Source organism: Anopheles funestus, chromosome 2RL (genome assembly GCF_943734845.2).
Source record: "Anopheles funestus chromosome 2RL, idAnoFuneDA-416_04, whole genome shotgun sequence".
In the NCBI taxonomy this organism is placed as follows: domain Eukaryota; kingdom Metazoa; phylum Arthropoda; class Insecta; order Diptera; family Culicidae; genus Anopheles; species Anopheles funestus.
The window spans coordinates 13,749,298-13,766,635 of NC_064598.1; the positions used below are offsets into that span (position 1 = coordinate 13,749,298).

Genomic DNA, 17,338 nt, shown 5'->3' on the forward strand with positions numbered 1-17,338 from the left:
CTGGAAACTGCTCGATCCGCTCGACCACGCATCCGCACATCAGTCGAATGTCAAATCAGCCAACGCTAACGACTTTCCCTCTCGCTTTAAACATCACACTGAAGCTTGTGATGCTTGTGTTCTCTTTCATACTTTTTCATACGTACTGCATTTAAATTTTTATAAACGTTTAATGAATCGACCTTTGTTAATTTGTAGTCCAGAAGTATGTTATTGGAGAGGTGCCAAGCTGTTTTGTTTGCACAGTTGTGTCATTTTTGCTCTCTCCGCCTCGGCACCTCTCGGAACCGTGGATGATTTTAAATGAAAAGAAAGAAAAAAAAATAATAGATGAACACGTAAATTCCAAGAAATTGTGCTTGTTTCATTATAAACAACTAGTGTCCAAAACATTTGAACATTGGCAAAGGACAATTATCAACATTTTCATTCACAATAGACGTTCAGTCGTGTACAGTGTAAACACGACTTCAGAACGAAAGACTTCAAATTTGCTGTTTTTCCCAGCTAGCATTTTCTTCTGATCCGATTTCGTTTTGAGCCCGAATATTATGTAAATCATTTTTTACGCAAGAAACTGGGCATGGCCCGGTCAGGATGATTTCATGGGTGATAATTTATTCTGTTTATTAACATTTCAATTATCGGAAAATCCCCAATCGTCGATAACAAAACACCTTGATAATGTTTTATTCAGAGAAGTATCAAGGATTGACAATATGCTTGTCTTGAAAAAAAAATTGACAGATGCTTGACTATCACTTCGGTTCGTTGCCGTTCCTTTTTCCTCAAACGTCTGGCAGCCGCTAGTAAGGAGGGAAAAAGTTATTATAACGCCAAAAATTCTTGAACCGAATACAAACTACACATAGTAACCAATGGAAAGTGAGTTTTCGTTGTGCACAATTGATAAAAACTCGGAACACATATACAGGAAGTGTGAATAAACGAACTGTACTTGTGGTACCTGTGACCTATGTTAAATTATACGACAGCGGCAACTGAGAATGAAAAAAAACTCTTCTAGAGACAAGCGCAAACAGCAACCGATCATTCCTCGTAGACGAAACCGGGGTGATAGTGGATCTGATGTGGACCATGAAAATGATAGAATGCATGTGAAGCAAGGCCTCGATTCGGTGAAATCCAGCTCGAACGTGAAATCTGGTGAAAATTCAACTCCTGCTGGGCTGCTGGAAAACGGTGCATCTATCAGTGGTGAACCGGCTGTGGGCGAGAATCTATCACCCGTAAATGAACAAAACTCGTCAACTCTCGTGGATTCTACGACGGAAGAAACAAAACAGGCTGTGGGGGAAAATCCATCACCCCTAAATGAACAAAACTCGCCAGCGCTGGTGGATTCTACGACGGAAGAAACAAAACAGGCTGTGGGGGAAAATCTATCACCCGTAAAAGAACAAAACTCGCCATCACTGGTAGATTCTAGGACGGAAGAAACAAAACAGACGATAAGATTGGTATCGCTAGATAAATTGCTCCGGCCAAGTTTAGTTGGAGTAGAACTACCACCGGTAGTATCACCTGCAAAATCGAATAAAAACATCAGCATTATCGAACTCAGCGACGATACGGACGAGGAAAATCTAGAGCAACACGTTATTAAGAATCCAACGAAAAATGCTGATAAAGACGTAATTGTATCGCCCGCCAAAAAAAATCATAAAAAAGAAAGCATTGCAAAAGTAGCAACCCATCACACGAAGGAAGTGAGCGTCGTTGTCAAACGGTTACCGACGGATTTCAGTGCTTTAAAGGCGACTTACGGGTTGACTGAGATTCTTGACCATCACAACCGTCCAATCGAAAAGTTTGTGTCTACCAGCAATCGGTTCCGTGTCAGTGTCACTAGAGGTAAAGCTAGTAAAAAAAGAAACATGGCCAATGAGGATGAACAACAAGCGCAAGCAGGTAATAGCAAGCGGCAAGTAAACGGTGTAGAAAATAAAGCGGAATCGGATGTCGAAGCTGACACACGAAATGATAGTGATTCGGATGCACCGACTACCCGGAACCGAAACAAATCGAAAAACAGCATTCCAATAGAGGTAACTATCGTGAGTTTTTCTGCAAAGTATGCCATGCAAAATTGCAATATTCAACCGGCAATTTTTTTGTACTTATCGTTTTAGCGAACACGTTTTAAGAACACAAGAAATATGCGAAAGAGACGGGCTGTTAGCGATAGTGAGGAGGAAAAAGATACAGGGAAGTCGTCACCGGCGGCTATTTCACCGGCGGCTGGCAATTCGGAAGAGGAAAAGGAAAGTGGTAGCGACTTTGAAATTGCTAAAAGCAATTCAGCCGTTAGCAGAAATCTGCGTGCGGCTCAACGTTCGAAAAGAGCAGCAACTTCCAGCGCACAACCAGCGGAAGAAGCAAGCAGTGATGATGAGAGCAAAAAGGAGAAAAATGACTTTCAAACACGCAAGAAGCGGACCAGAATTCGTAGGAACTCTTCATCGTCTTCTGGCGACGATGGAAAGCCCCGTTCGAAAAGGTTAGTTCGATTTGGTTAGTTGGCGGCGCATCAGGTGTAATTTTGATTATTTTTCAGAAAAAGGGCAAAACGCATCGAAAAGAAAAAATCCGATGGCGATAGTGATGCTGATTCGCCCAACAAGGGACGCAAGAATATACGCAAACTGCTGAAGAAAAAAGATCTGGATGAGACAACCAAGAATGCAGAGCAAGAAGAACGCGAGCGGAAACAGCGCATTGCGGAGCGACAAAAGCTTTACAATCAGGTGTACGACGAGAAGCCGGAAGTGGCGACTACGCTCGACCAGCTGGTGCTTGATTTTGACGCAGACACAAAGGAACCGCTGCTCGAGGTGGATAAAAAGTTGGTGAAGATGCTGAAACCCCACCAGGCCAATGGGATAAAGTTCATGTTTGACGCTTGCTTCGAAAGTCTCGAGCAGATGAAGGAGAACAAAGGTTCCGGTTGCATATTGGCGCATTGCATGGGTTTGGGCAAAACGTTGCAGGTAGTGACGCTAACGCATACGTTGCTTGCCAACGCAGATCTGACCGGTGTGGAACGTATCCTGATCGTGTGTCCACTGTCGACGGTGTTAAACTGGGTGAATGAGTATCATATGTGGATGAAGCACGTGAAAAAAGGTACCGAGGTAGAGGTGTACGAAATATCAAAGTAAGTGTGCGTTATTTGCGCGTAGCTGAGACATTGCCAACATTCTACTGAAATGATTTTTCTTTCATAGATACAAAGATAACGTCACGCGTGCGAACAAGCTTATGGAATGGCACAATGAGGGCGGTATAATGATAATGGGATACGATATGTATCGCAACCTGGCCAATCCTACCGCAACTCGCATACGGAAGAAGGTACGCGAATCGTTGCAGACTTCGCTTATCGACCCGGGACCGGAGCTTATCGTGTGCGATGAGGGGCACTTGTTAAAGAACGAGAAAACATCTCTCTCGCAAGCGGTAAACCGAATCACTACGATGCGAAGGATCGTTCTAACTGGTACACCTATACAAAACAATATGAAAGAATGTAAGCATGGTTTTACGTTTAAATCGCGTTGTATCTAATGAAGAGTTTTCATACACCACAGATTACTGTATGGTGCAGTTTGTGAAACCCAAGCTGCTTGGCACCTATTCCGAGTACATGAACCGGTTCGTGAATCCCATTACGAACGGACAGTATACCGATTCGACCCCGTACGATATCCAGCTGATGCGCAAACGAGCGCACGTGCTGCACAAGCTGCTTGATGGATGCGTTCAACGCAGAGATTATTCAGTATTAGCTCCCTTTTTACCACCAAAGTTGGAATTTGTGGTATCGATCAAGCTAACCCCGCTACAGAGCACCCTCTACAAGGTCTGTATCTTAAAAACATGAGGAAACAATACTTATGAGTAAGCATCATTGCCATTTCATTCTTTCTCACTTGCAGTACTTTATGGAAAATCTGGCCGGCAAACGACTTATAGATGATCCGACACAGAAGCGATCTTCCATGTTGTTTACTGATTTTCAGAATCTGCAACGTATCTGGACGCATCCGCGGGTGTTACGGTACAACAGTGATCGATATGAAATTAAACAGCAACGAAAGGTTTGTGGTATTAACGATCGATAGTTTACCGCAGAGCGTTAAACAGCATTCTTATCCTTTTAGCGTGATTTGGATAGCGAGAATGAATCCGGCAGTTCCATGAAGGATTTCATTGCTGACGAAGAAAGCGCCGAATCGACCCCTGAATCGTCCGATGATGATTCCGACGTACAGTCCGTACACGATGAAAATAGCAACAGTGAAAAAAGCTCCGGAGAAACTTCGAAAGACAGATCGAAAGCAGTTGGCACTCGCCGTACTAGAAATAATCCACTATTCGCAAATGGTATGGAAAAGGGGGAATATTAACCCTATGAGGCGAAGATAGTTTGCCCATCTCCACGTTTGAATGCAATTGTTTTGTTTTCTTTTTTAGAATTGTTGGAAGAAACAGCTGCAGAGAAGCCAGATAATCCAACGGAATGGTGGATGCAGATGTGTCCGGAAAGTGAGCTTGACAATCTCGAACACTCCGGAAAGTTGGTCATTTTGATGGAAATTCTGAAGGAATGCGAAGCGATCGGTGACAAACTGTACGTATTTCTAGTGATTGAGATGATTTAAGGTGATTGAGCCGATAAGTTAATGTACATCTTTCTCTCGTTTTTCTAATTTCTCTTCATAGGCTGGTATTTTCACAGTCTCTGTACTCGTTGGATATAATAGAACACTTTCTCGCTCTGCTGGATGAAAATATGCAAAAAAACGAAGAGGACAGAGACGAGAAGCTGAGCAAATATTCTGCATCGTGGTCGCTGGGTTTGGATTATTTCCGTTTGGATGGATCAACATCGATCGATCATCGGAACGATGCGTGTAAAGTGTTTAATGACGAGAGCAACACACGAGCAAGGTAGGTTCAATGAACGAAACAACAACCGTTCTCTCAATGCATTGAATTTAAAATGAAAAAATACATTTGTTCGACAGATTGTTCCTTATTTCAACGCGAGCTGGTGGACTGGGTATAAATCTTGTTGCCGCCAATCGGGTGGTTATATTCGACGTATCCTGGAATCCTTCGCATGACATTCAGAGCATATTCCGGGTGTATCGATTCGGCCAGAATAAACCCTGCTACATATATCGATTCATTGCGATGGTAAGCACAGTATTGAGTTGAGACGAACAGGCCACATTTGGAAGATGTGTGTCTAATACCTCTTTTGCCTCTTTCACGCGTCACCAGGGAACAATGGAGGAGAAAATCTACGAACGACAAGTTACAAAGCAAGCTATCTCAAAGCGTGTCATAGACGAGCAGCAAATTGATCGGCACTACAAAGAAAACGATCTTCAGGAGCTGTATCGGTACGACGTAGATACAAGCGAGCCACGACCGGTGCCTAACCTTCCAAAGGATCGTCTATTCGCCGAGCTTCTCAAACAGTTCGATACGTTGATCTACAAATACCATGAGCACGATTCGTTGTTGGAGAACAAAGAGGAGGAAACGCTTAACGAAGAAGAACGCAAGGCAGCATGGGAAGAGTTTGAACAGGAGAAGAATCGGCCCCCGATGCCGACATACGGTACCAGCGGCTTAGGTCTTGGTGTTGGAATGGCCGGAAGAAGTAAGTTTCTTGTAAATGTTGACCGATTTGTATTACGAATATTTTTCTTCATGTTCCTGCAGTGCCTGGGCCGCTTACATCCAACACAACGTACGGATTCCGGAACGATGTGCTGCTTAAGCTGTTAAACATAAAGGCACGGGAGGATAATCCAACATTCAACGATGCCACGATTAATGCTATGATACCATATTTAATGCAACAGCTAACACAGCAAATGAGAGAAGGGGAATTAACGGTAAGAGTAGTGGACCTTTTTTTTTGTTAATTTTTGCTATGCCTTGTTACAATCCTGACGTTACCCCTTTTTTGGTACAGATGTACAGAAGCTTGTGGGAGCTTTACTATAAGCTGGAAGTTCCATCCACTAACCAGCAGTATGCAATGGGGTACAACGCACTACAACCTGGTATGGTAGGACAGATGACGCAGCAACCTCTCATTGGTCAGCAACCAATGATGAGTGTTATGGGTATGGATCCAAGTGTGCCCTATCAGATGAATCCGGCTCAAACAGGCGTAAGACCGGCGTTAGCAACAAACTTTTCGGTAAAAAAACAATTGTTTAACCACAGTTGATGCCATTTTGCAACAGAACCGCTTTAATAAAAGTGTTCTTCTCTTCCTTTTCTTTGCTAACAGATGTCGCAAGAGCCCGGAATCAGCGGGATCAATAGATTCGATACGATTGGTGGTGGTACTGGCATCATTACCGGCACCACACTCAAGGCAAATCCAGGCCCTATCACTATCGATCCCAACGTAGTTGAGCTTGATTAAAATAAGCGATTCAATTGGATATACCCCAGCAGTGGTGATCTCTAGATATTGACTTCTGCTTCGAATATTGGATTTTGCGACATGAGCAATGGAACTTAGTTTCGTGCAGTACTCACTAGCGGGCGTACTGCTGAATTTAGAATTTATTCATAACACACATTAGCTGTTTAAATAAAGACATTTTCTAATCCCCTTAATACACACCACAAAATCGCAGGGATGTGCATTCCGGAGACCCGGTCTGTCCATGGTTGGTTTGATCTTTTGCTGTAACGAAAAGAAGTAGCAGCGTTCAGTCGGTTAGAAACACAGCACTGGGAAAGAAATCGCGTTTCGGTACGGAAGAGGGTTTCTCTTATATGGCGTCGTACGAATCAGGATCCGGTGTTCGATTGGTGACCCTGCAGCCGTTCTGTAGAAACTGGGCACCGTCCTGCAACGTAAGAAATGGTGCGATATGTATGCGCAACGTTCGATGGCACAGTACAACAGATGGTCAAAAACTTACCCGCACAAGGCCGGGCAATCCGCGCCAGAAATCCAAATGTGGTACGATCTCCATTCCCCGTGCCCCGAGATAGAACGCGTTCACCGTTGTTCCAATGACGAAGTACGACACAAGGACGACGAATAGCATTATCAGCAGTACCGTGCCGGTGCTTGGTTTGCTGAAATCTTCCATTACGACGGGACATGCGTACGGGGAGAAAAGCAACAGATGCTAACGGAATGGAAAGAAAACAGAGCGGCAGGTTAATGGACATTTTTTGTTTGCATGCTTCTTTTTTTCACCCGCCGTACCGTTGTGACATTTGCGATGGAATCCGGGTAAAAGAACGACTTCTTATCGGTTGTACAAACCAATTTTACATGTGTAATACTGAAATTGATAATCGTAGTTTATGTGATGACTAATGCATCGAACGGCTTCCGCTGTGGCCTATCTGCTAAGATGGCGCTCATCGAGAGTTTTATTTACCTATGGTTCGGTTTGATATAGGTGAGATAAAGCCCATCGTCAGAGGTAAACTGCGTTTCCTTTAGCTCGCCTAACCGTACCAATGTATTGTTTGTCGCATCATACTTGCAAAGCTGTATGGAAGGGAAACAGACAATTCGTTTACATGCGCCACACCGACTGCTAGCGTCACCAGTTCCTTACCGTGTATCCTTTCTTGCAATCCACGTTGGTTACGTTCGTTTTGTTGTCATCCATCGTGTAGGATATATCCTGGCAGGGGCTAAAGTAGTAGGCATCCCCGTTGGATACATTTGTGTGCAACGGTTGGGCCCCAATATCTATGATCGGTTTTAGATTAATGCCGGTACCGTCGAAGAATTCGCACGCACAATCGCCGACGCGTTTGCACTGGTCCGCGATGGCAAACTTTAGCAAGCAAACGAAAACAAGCACTAAATATTTACACATCTTCTTTGGTAGCGACCACTACTGCCTTGTGCGTAAGTTTATGATGGGGATTGCGCTGTTGTTCTGCACTTTGTGCTGTGCTAAACCATGTGGAAGAATGGAAAACAGCTGATTTGTAAGTGATTTTGTCAACGGGAGAGACGTTTTGTAAACAGCAATGATTAAGCGCGTCGCAAAAGCCACAACAAATCGCCTTGTCTCGCTTCTGTTTCCAGCGCCTCCTGCTTGCTCACATTCATGGTAAGCCGCACTGTAGGAAATTTGCCTCGGTCATGCTGCTTGACGTTTGTAGTCATCACGTGACACGAGCACAGCACAATCAAGCGCGAAATTTCGGATGCGCACAGAATGTGACGAAAAATGTGTGTCCAGGCTCAGCGGTATGGGATGTTTGGCAATGATTATTTTATGCATTCAAATGGACAAGACACGCGTGGTACGTGGTTTTTCATCAAAGTCGTGATTTATTATACATTTATTATTTATTTAACTCATTCAACACAAGACTTCCAACACTCACATGAATTATAGGTTGTACGAATATTCGCTTCTCGATTGTAAAATAACCGTTGTTGCGCGCTGCTAGAACAGAAAGGAGGGAGAATTGTTGTGTGCACGTACATATGTGTATGTCTGTGTGTGTGTGTGTGGGTATGTGTGCAAGCGGAAAAACGTGGGAAAATATGGAACATAAAAATCACAGTGATATGAACAAAACTAAACGTGTGTGTCTTCCTTTTCCACGGGAGTTTTGCTTCACAATGTTCGACTGGCTTTCCTCGTTTTACATCGCAACTTATCTTGTTCCTTTGCTTTATACAATGACTCCTAGAATGCATTTCAGTCTTTGTCCTCTTGTGTGTGTTTGTTTTTTCATGTTGCACTAATTAAACTTTGCCATACATTTGCTTGCCTTGCTGTTTTTTAATCTCTTCTTTATACATAACATAAAAATGTTTCAATTGTTTTTGGTGATGATACAACACAAACTAACGTATGTTCACACTTATTTATGCGTTAAAAGTTGTATGCACGATTCATTCTCTGTCTCACCTTCTTCCCTCGCTTTTGCCTTTTTTATTCTCTATTCTTACTTGTGTGGATTGTGTTTTGTAGTTAAAACTGGATACGACCCGGAAGATTTAGTTCACCGTTGGTTTTAGTTAGATTAAAATTATAATTGGATAAATAAACAACAAAATCTATGAATGCCCTATCACGGTTGAACATTTCAACTTGTAATAACCAACATAAATAAATAAAGAGTACGATAATAGAATAAATAAATAAATAAATACATAAATAGTATTTCATAGCTTTCATGAACGTTGGACTAGCAATGCAAAGAAGTTTAAATATGATAAGGATTTTAAATTTAAACTATAAATTAGGACTAGCTTTTACGCTTGTTCGATCGTCGTTGGATTGCGGTACAGTTTTCCCTCGCGAAACTTCCTACATGGAGAGCTGAAGTTACTCATACCCTCGCCGTTCTTTAAGTTCCAAATTCGTCGATCATACTCATCAGGACACGAGAATGGGGCAAATAATTGCACTATACTATCGAGCTTGTACGAATCATCCACCATCTCTGTTTTGCGCGCACCCTCCCTTCGACTAGAGGCCTACTGACCTATTTCCACTTCACTGAAGTCAACGGAGTCATCTCTACTAAATGCAATTATTGTTACTGTTTGCTGAGTGACGATACTTAGGAGGTATAATTAAAGTCTAATGATTGGATCGGAATTCCCAAAAATTGCATCCTGCCAGCTACAATATCGGGAATACACTTGCACGTTATTTACAGTCAATCAGTTTGCGGAATGACTCTGGATTCGTCTTCGGTACGGGCGGGTTGTGAACCCACCGTGTAAAGGAATCGGACTAATAATAATCTTCATAAGTTACCTACTACCAATGACATGAACATGAAATGACACGAATTTTGACTAGCAATTATAATTAATAGCGAAGTTGGGACTAGATTTAAGGGACCGTTCACAAGACTTTGGAATGCAGGAAATACAGCAGCAATAACCGGATGGACAATGGAGCATTTCTTTACCGTATCTGCGTATCTTATCGACTAGAAATTGTGTGTTTTTGCCCTCCGCAACTGACTTGCAATCTGCAATGTTCAATGTTTCCTCTGTATAAGAAATACTCTATATATAAATACGCTTTTTTTTTCTCTGACTTTAGCTTGTTACAAGTTTTTGGGGGGAAATATGACAATAAATAAATTTGCTCATTGCGATCGTAAATAGCAGCTTAAAACCTAAAACCCTACTCTTATCTGTCCGGCGTCTTTTGTCCGGCCTTTAGTGCTCAATTATTGTAGCCTCCTCACCCTTAACGTCGGATATTGCAGCCATCGCTTTCGTCAGGACCGATGCATCCTTGAGGCTGAGCACCTGTAGGACCTGAGGTTCCGATCCCGGTGGTCCTTGGATCATCATCTGATGCATACCGGGACCCACGGTAATGGTTTCCATCGTTTCTCCGTTCTCCACCTAGACGACGGATATTAAATGCAAGACAAATTCGAATAAAATACATCACCCACGCACGCAAGAAAAAAAAACATAATGAAAGCATAAAAGCAAATGTTTCCTAAATCAAAAATATACTCTTGATAATTAAAAGACCTGCAAAACTAGTCGAAAAATGGTGCTACATGAAAAGAAAAATGGAAACAAGTGTTGCATATGCAGAAATAAAGCAAACTAAACTAAAAAAAATACCACTATTTCAAATGCTACTCACTAAATCACACATCTGAAAAGAAAAGAAAAACAGTGAAATATTATTCCATTATTTTGCTACAACTGTGCAATCAATCCGGATCAGAGACGGTGGTTTAAAGACTGTATCCGGCCATTTCGTGTCTAGCAATCCTGGCAATAGCCTTCTATTTTGCCGTGTAACGGTTGATGTCTAGGGATGGCAGGAGTAAACGAGTGAGCTACAAAATAAATCATAACATTATTGTAAAACGATACTTAAATGATACAAAACCGACGCTTAAAGGAACGCAAAAACAAACGCAAACATTTATAATAATAAACACAAGATAATTTTAAATTGGTGTTTCATTGCACTTTGGTTTTGTACAGCACTTATTAAATAGACTGTTTAAGGTAACTACTTATGGCTATTTCATTACGTGAGAAGATACATGTTTTTTTTTCTCTCTGTTTGTTACCAAATTATTACAACTATTACATTTACCGGTGCTTAGAATAAATAGTGAATCAGCGCAAAAGGATTTAACTAGATGACATGATAACAAGTTCTGGTGGGTTTTGCACCAGGATCTTTGGCATTCGTTTACTTACAACAAAAATGACTATAAAAGGGTGAACCTAAAACGTTGCTGAGATCCTTCAGAAAATGATAAATTGCACAAAACAGTATGGCCGGGATGTGTATGCGAGCGATGTAGGTATAAATAAAATAAATAGTTTTCCATCATTTTGCATTCGAAACGATCTTTTCCCTAGTATAAAGCTAGCAAACTATTGACTGGATCAGCTCAATCGTGTGTGTGTGTGTGTCCGTTTGTACTGACTTTCGTTTCATTTGGTTTCATCTTTTTTTTAACACACAGAGAAAGAGTGAATGTAGCAAATATTCTTAATAGCTGCATATACTAATCGACTTACTTCTTCCTTACAATGAATAAGTTAATGACACAATCATACGTTACGCATAAGACTAGAAATTGCACCAAAAATATTGAAGATCACTAATTACTAAACACAAAAATAAAATAAAAAACAAACACTAAATAAATACACTACCAACGTGAGTCGGTTGTACGCTTAAATAAAACCAAACTATAACTAAAATTCATTAAAATTCTTTGGCCAAACAACTTAAAAGTTACACTGCATGACTAATTTAATAGTACATGGCTATAAATTTAAAAAAAAAACGGGATACAGGTGAACATTGTGCTAGCGGTTGTGTACAGGTCAGGTGGGAAAATGGCTTCGTTATCCTTTTGTCCCGTCTCCTCTCCTTCCACTGCCATCCGTGTCTCTATAGGTTTTCGTCCTTCTACACACTTTGCATACCAAAATGTTTCTGATCAACCAATTCGTTGGAGGCATTGTTACTACTGTTACTACTGCTGTTGTTCATTTTTTGACTTATGGTCAGCGCATCGATCAGATGGCTGCCCTCGTTAACCGTCAGCTCAATGTCCCGTTTCAATTGTTGGTGCTGGGAGGATTTGGAGGAATCGGTCGTTGTAAAGGTAGGTCCAGTCAGTTGAATGACAAAGCTGTGCGTATCGCCACCATCGGTCGATACCACGCTGCCATCTTTGTCCTCGTCCATTGGCTCAATCTTTGGTATACAAAATTTAATCTGATTCCCCCCGATACCGGTACCACCGAGTATTGTACCGCTTGGTATCACATTCGATTTGCGATGCACGTTCAAAGTGTGTTGAGAGAGATTATTGTTATTGTTATTGTTAGCCATGGTTTGATTATTAACATCCGCCTCTTGTGCATGATGGTTCGAGGTGGAAATATTAAAGCAACCTCGCTGCGATGGCAATATCGCGTTAAGGCCAACCATCGACAGACCACCGGCTGCGGTGGAAGAGCGTGATACGCTGTTACTATTATTGGCACGCTGCTGCTTGCTGGACGGCAAATGGTGTTGCATTTGCGGTACGGTCAAAATAGTCCCGTTGCTGCTCAACGCATAGTTGGCCAGCATTGCGGTAGCATGGTGCTGATTCGATGCACCCACATTTGTCGAAATGGTCAAGTTTTGAGTCGTAGTACTAGCGGTGCTAACCACGGAAGAGGTCTGTTGCTGTTGCTGTTGTTGCTGCTGGTTGGACGTAATGTTATGTACCTGCATCGGAGTTATACACACGGTTCCATCCACATTCGGCACCTGCTGTATGTTTGCCACCATCGTCTGATACATCTGTGCAGATACTGGTACGGTGATCATGCCGCTCACGTTCACCGGATAACCTGCAGCAACAAGCGAAACAAGGTAAAATAATTAGTTGATCTTTTCAGATATTCAGAGATATAATAATGTCATACCTTGTCCGTCTTCGCCCGTGATTATTAACTGACCATCCTGACCAAGGGTAGCTTCCGTCAGGTCAACCGACATGCTTTCGCCCTGTCCATCTGATATAGTTTGAATTGCATGTACACCTCCGTCGGCTTGTTGCTGCAGCTATAAAGGCAACAGATATTTGAGTGCATCAGTGCAATCTGCACATCATCACACGGTTCACTTACGGTTGCAATTCCTTGTACTTGTGCGGTAGTTCCATCCGGTAACGTGATGATAGGATTGTTAGGATCAACCTGAATAAGTGACACGGTACCATCGGGGTTTTGTATGGTCTGCAATACGGTGTGTGTGAACTGTAAGAAAGAAAAACCGAACCAACCAACGAAACAATTACAATTAGTCGCAAGATATAGAAATTCCTATTACTACCAAAAGCCAAAATTTAACAACAACAAAAAAAACTCAATTATGAAGGTAATTAGAAACAATACAGGAAAATTAACATATTAATGTATAAGGGAAAACAACAAATCAATCAAGCGCAAATTATTCGAAGAACTACAGAAAAAATCGTGAGTAAAAAATCAACATCAAAAACATAACGAGCGGAACGGAAAATAAAACACAAACAGCAGAAGTAAAGCTTCTTCTCTCATCTCACAGAAACAGCAGCAAAAAATCGAAATACGAAATAAAAAAAATCAAACGGCACTCAGAACGAAAGGGGGTTTGATAAAACAAAAGCATCACGACATCGACTTATGTTTTGCTTAGTAGAAAATTGGTGTTAGTACGAACATCCACATCGCTTAGAGCCATCGAGTCTAAGCAAACCTGCGCGTTCAGGGTCTGCGTGGGTGAAGACTGTTGCTGAATCTGGATGGTGCCGTCGGGGTTTTCCTTAATGATCTGCCCGTTCGCGTTGGTGATCGTTGTCGTGGTCTGACCGTTTGCCTGTGCCTGCTGTTGCTGCTGCTGCGGGTGTGCCTGATGGATGATGATTTGCTGTTGCCCACCGGCACCGTTGGTGATGGTGGCCGTGGTTGTGTTGCCGCTGCCGGCCGGACCAACCGTCACCACGCTGCCATTTTCAATCTTCATCACATCAACCTAATATGTCCCACACGGCACCCAACGCGTTAGCAAGTTAACGAATCGAAAAGAGATAGGACAACTCCGTTTAACAAATAGTACCAGACAGTCAATCGACATTCGATAGCGATCGATTCTGATGCGACGCCGCATAACGATCGTGATCGAAGCAATGTTCGTCGCATTGTGGTGCATCAGATGCGATATTACCCATCCAGGCAACCGCTGGATGCATGGATACTTACATTCGAACTAGCCGTTGCTATGGCGTTGGCTTTCTCGTCCTCTTCACTGAACGCGGGCAGCAGATCTTCTCTACCGTGGTATTTGTAACAATTTATGACAATTTTTCTCAGTGCATGAGTCCAGCTTATCTGTGCGTGCCCCCGAAAGATTAATGGTACAGGTGTGAACAATGTGTTTTTTTGTTTTCGTTTGCAAACCGAAACCAAACCGTTACAATTAAACTAACGTTGTTTACCTTTTGTTTTTCTTCCTCGGTGCGTGCATCCATGCGAACGTTTGCCCAGGGTAGTTCCTTTGGCCACCAGGGAGGCCTGGTGGAGTCCCTGCCCCAGCCCGGTTTTCCTCGCCCGGTAGAATACTTCAGCATCAGCGGAATGAACGCGCGAAGCTGCGCCTGTGTCATTTTCTCCACTGGCGTCGGTATACCATCGATGATAAGCGGCGGTAGTTCGAACAGCGAAGGATCATCCTGAACCCGCGGTGGTGCCTGAGCGGCAAGTGCCTCATCCAGCTTGTCCATCACGTTGTTGCGCAAATTCTTCAGCACATCCTCCAACGGTTTGGCTCCGAATACTTTGTAGATGTTATTTGGTTTGCCAGGTGTTGCCACCAACACGACCGCCTGCTGCCCAACACGTGTGGCATACTCGAAAATAGTTTGCTGTGGACGAAGAAAAAAAACACCACAGGGTGCTCAAATCGATTCGATCCGATACAAAAAACAGACGGAACCTACTCGCAATTTCCGCAGCAATCGGTTCTGCTGTCGCTTGCGGATGGAAGGGTTCGTCTCGAACGAGTGTGGCCGCTTTTTCTTCTTTGACGATGTGATGGCGGCTGCGGCAGCAACGCCGACGACACCGGCGGCCACCAGCTGTGCGGTGACTTCATTTTCCATGGCAACATTGATGAGGTTCCCATCGTCATATGCGCTGCCCGGACTGCTGGGATTGTCATCGTCATCATCGTCTGATGCTCCGGTGATGTTGTCGTCCTCGACGTACTCCATCGCGTCCACGGCGTTTATGGTTATACTCATGTTGGATGTGTTTTGTTACGCTGTAAGTACCAGAATTTACACTATTGCCAAGAACGCCACTATTGTTAGGGGAATTGATTTATTCACAAAAATATATTTTTATATCAGTCTAAATTCTCAAAAAATAAGAGAACAGAGTTGATAATAGTCGACTAGATGTGAGTGAATGAATTAATATTCAATTTATTATATTTTAGGCCAGTTTGCTGTTCTGTTAATTTTGATTTTTTTCCTTTAGTAAGACACATTACAAAAGGAAATATTAAAAATTGATTTTTAATATTCTCTAACATCTGTAATTTCTACCATCATTAAATTTCATGCAGGAATGAAAAAGATCCTAACAGGAATAGCGCGGCCATTGTTTTACGACGCCCGGCAAATGCGATCTGTTTTCAACGCACGGTGAAAAAAACATTGAGGGAAGCATGTATTCAGCCCTTTAAACCATTCACCATGCTTCCTTCCCATTCACCTCCCTATCATTCTTACCATCGCAAACATTGCCCTTTGTTATGCACAGCATGGACGAAATCCAAGCCAACAACCTATGTATGGTTCTATGTTGTATGCTTCATGCTCACCGTGCTGTTGTTAGTGTGTGTGTTTTCGAGCTTACTTTCCCCTCACACCCTTTCGCGTTAGCCGTGTACGTACAAAGGGACACGGCAACAAAATGATTCATTTTTCGGGGCCCGCTTTTCCATTGCGAGCATTTGTGAGTGCAATTTTCGTTGCCAAGGCGTTGCATGGTTGGTTTTTAACTCCATATGAAATGCATTTCGTACGCAATACCACATGGCGAGAATTGGAAAAAAAATATTTTTCACTACATTTCTATCCCCATATTGTAGCACGGACAACATGGTGGCGATGAGAGGATTCTCACTCGAGCGCTACTAGGTACGTGAAAATTGTTCACGGCGTACATTTTTCACGATGGCACGATAGTCGATCGCCTTTTTTCTGCACCGCACAGCCTACCAAGACCGCAGCCGAAGGCTTTCGCTTGGGTTGGTTTCGACATGTTTCGTTTCCTGCCTCCTGCAAGGGAAAAAATACACATGCTCTCACGGTGGCGAATTTCTACCATCTTGCCAAGCACGGCAACGTGAAAAATGCGGATTTCTTAGTTTCACACGAAAAATCACAAATTTCCCGCACGGCGACTGCATTGCGACTGCGGGGACTTGGTTTGTTTACAGTTTTTTGCCATTCGACTCAGCTCATTTCCCAAAATCAAGCGCTATTGGAGGCCTCAGCGCATGAAATTTTCCCGAGTTTGCCCTTTTGCCTTTTACCAAACACCAACCACACAACACACATTATTCCTGAGCAAGCCCAGTTAAATTTTCGCGTTACGCACCTGCGTGAAGTTTACAAAAATAGATCCCGTCCACGAACGGTCGACATCAACAACAAACGCTGGCGATGGTGGTTTAAAATCACTTTTTACACCGTTTCACGCGCGATTTCACCGAAAAATGGGCTTATTTTTCCGGAAAAACTGCTCGCTACTTTTCCACGATTTCCACGGCCGGACTCGTATTGATTTTTCCACACATCGAACACATGCAAACGTACAAACACACACGCCTACTCATAAACACATGCACCTACACACACAAACACAAACACTCATGCTCGAAACTCGACTTCGAAAAACAACGCCGAGCGGTTCGAACATTCCTTCTTCGAAACGGTTCAAATTTGAAACTACGGTTGCACAGGGCATGATTACGTTTCATGTTTGAATCACTTTCGTTATTCCCTTTTACAGAGCTGTGCTATTTGATACGTTAATTTATTAATAACTGGGAAAAAGAATATGTAAAGTAGTTTCTCTGGTTTTTGGTAGGTTTTTAGATAATAATTTGTATGTTAAATAGCATAGGCGTTCAACACACATAGTTGAGCATGTTCAGTATTTAAATAAGATAAATTAGCTTGGTTAAAGTCTAAAGATGTTTCTAACCGATTCTTTACTACTTACGAACGG

The 17,338-nt window shown here is 42.6% G+C and overlaps 3 protein-coding genes across 12 annotated transcripts; 1 reads left to right on the forward strand and 2 right to left on the reverse strand.

Moving 5' to 3' along the window:
• Positions 1-769: 769 nt before the first annotated feature.
• LOC125764910 (transcriptional regulator ATRX homolog) lies at positions 770-6,672 on the forward strand. The gene is made up of 14 exons (XM_049429619.1): positions 770-2,069; positions 2,154-2,521; positions 2,579-3,178; positions 3,249-3,550; positions 3,612-3,883; positions 3,960-4,121; positions 4,185-4,407; positions 4,498-4,654; positions 4,747-4,974; positions 5,052-5,223; positions 5,311-5,695; positions 5,758-5,933; positions 6,014-6,244; positions 6,338-6,672. Exons 1-14 carry the CDS (start codon positions 1,008-1,010, stop codon positions 6,473-6,475), a joined length of 4,476 nt encoding a protein of 1,491 aa, XP_049285576.1. The 5' UTR covers positions 770-1,007; the 3' UTR covers positions 6,476-6,672.
• On the reverse strand, positions 6,571-8,113 carry LOC125765132 (uncharacterized). The gene is made up of 5 exons (XM_049430024.1): positions 7,638-8,113; positions 7,455-7,567; positions 7,277-7,355; positions 6,984-7,196; positions 6,571-6,908 (listed from the first exon to the last, which is right to left on the reverse strand). The coding sequence occupies exons 1-5, from the start codon at positions 7,902-7,904 to the stop codon at positions 6,831-6,833; spliced, it is 750 nt and encodes a 249-aa protein (XP_049285981.1). The 5' UTR covers positions 7,905-8,113; the 3' UTR covers positions 6,571-6,830.
• A 232-nt stretch (positions 8,114-8,345) lies between these two features.
• On the reverse strand, positions 8,346-17,127 carry LOC125764967 (DNA-binding protein Ewg). Of its 10 annotated transcripts, XM_049429743.1 has the most exons (10): positions 16,706-17,118; positions 15,037-15,359; positions 14,536-14,961; positions 14,300-14,428; positions 13,761-14,072; positions 13,187-13,315; positions 12,983-13,121; positions 12,783-12,907; positions 10,674-10,685; positions 8,346-10,420 (listed from the first exon to the last, which is right to left on the reverse strand). In XM_049429743.1, exons 2-10 carry the CDS (start codon positions 15,337-15,339, stop codon positions 10,229-10,231), a joined length of 1,767 nt encoding a protein of 588 aa, XP_049285700.1. In that variant the 5' UTR covers positions 15,340-15,359; positions 16,706-17,118; the 3' UTR covers positions 8,346-10,228. The 10 variants fall into 10 exon arrangements, with proteins under 10 accessions (XP_049285700.1, XP_049285701.1, XP_049285702.1 ...); XM_049429744.1 differs by lacking the exon at positions 10,674-10,685; XM_049429745.1 differs by having other exon boundaries at positions 10,303-10,685; positions 16,706-17,116.
• Positions 17,128-17,338: the final 211 nt, after the last annotated feature.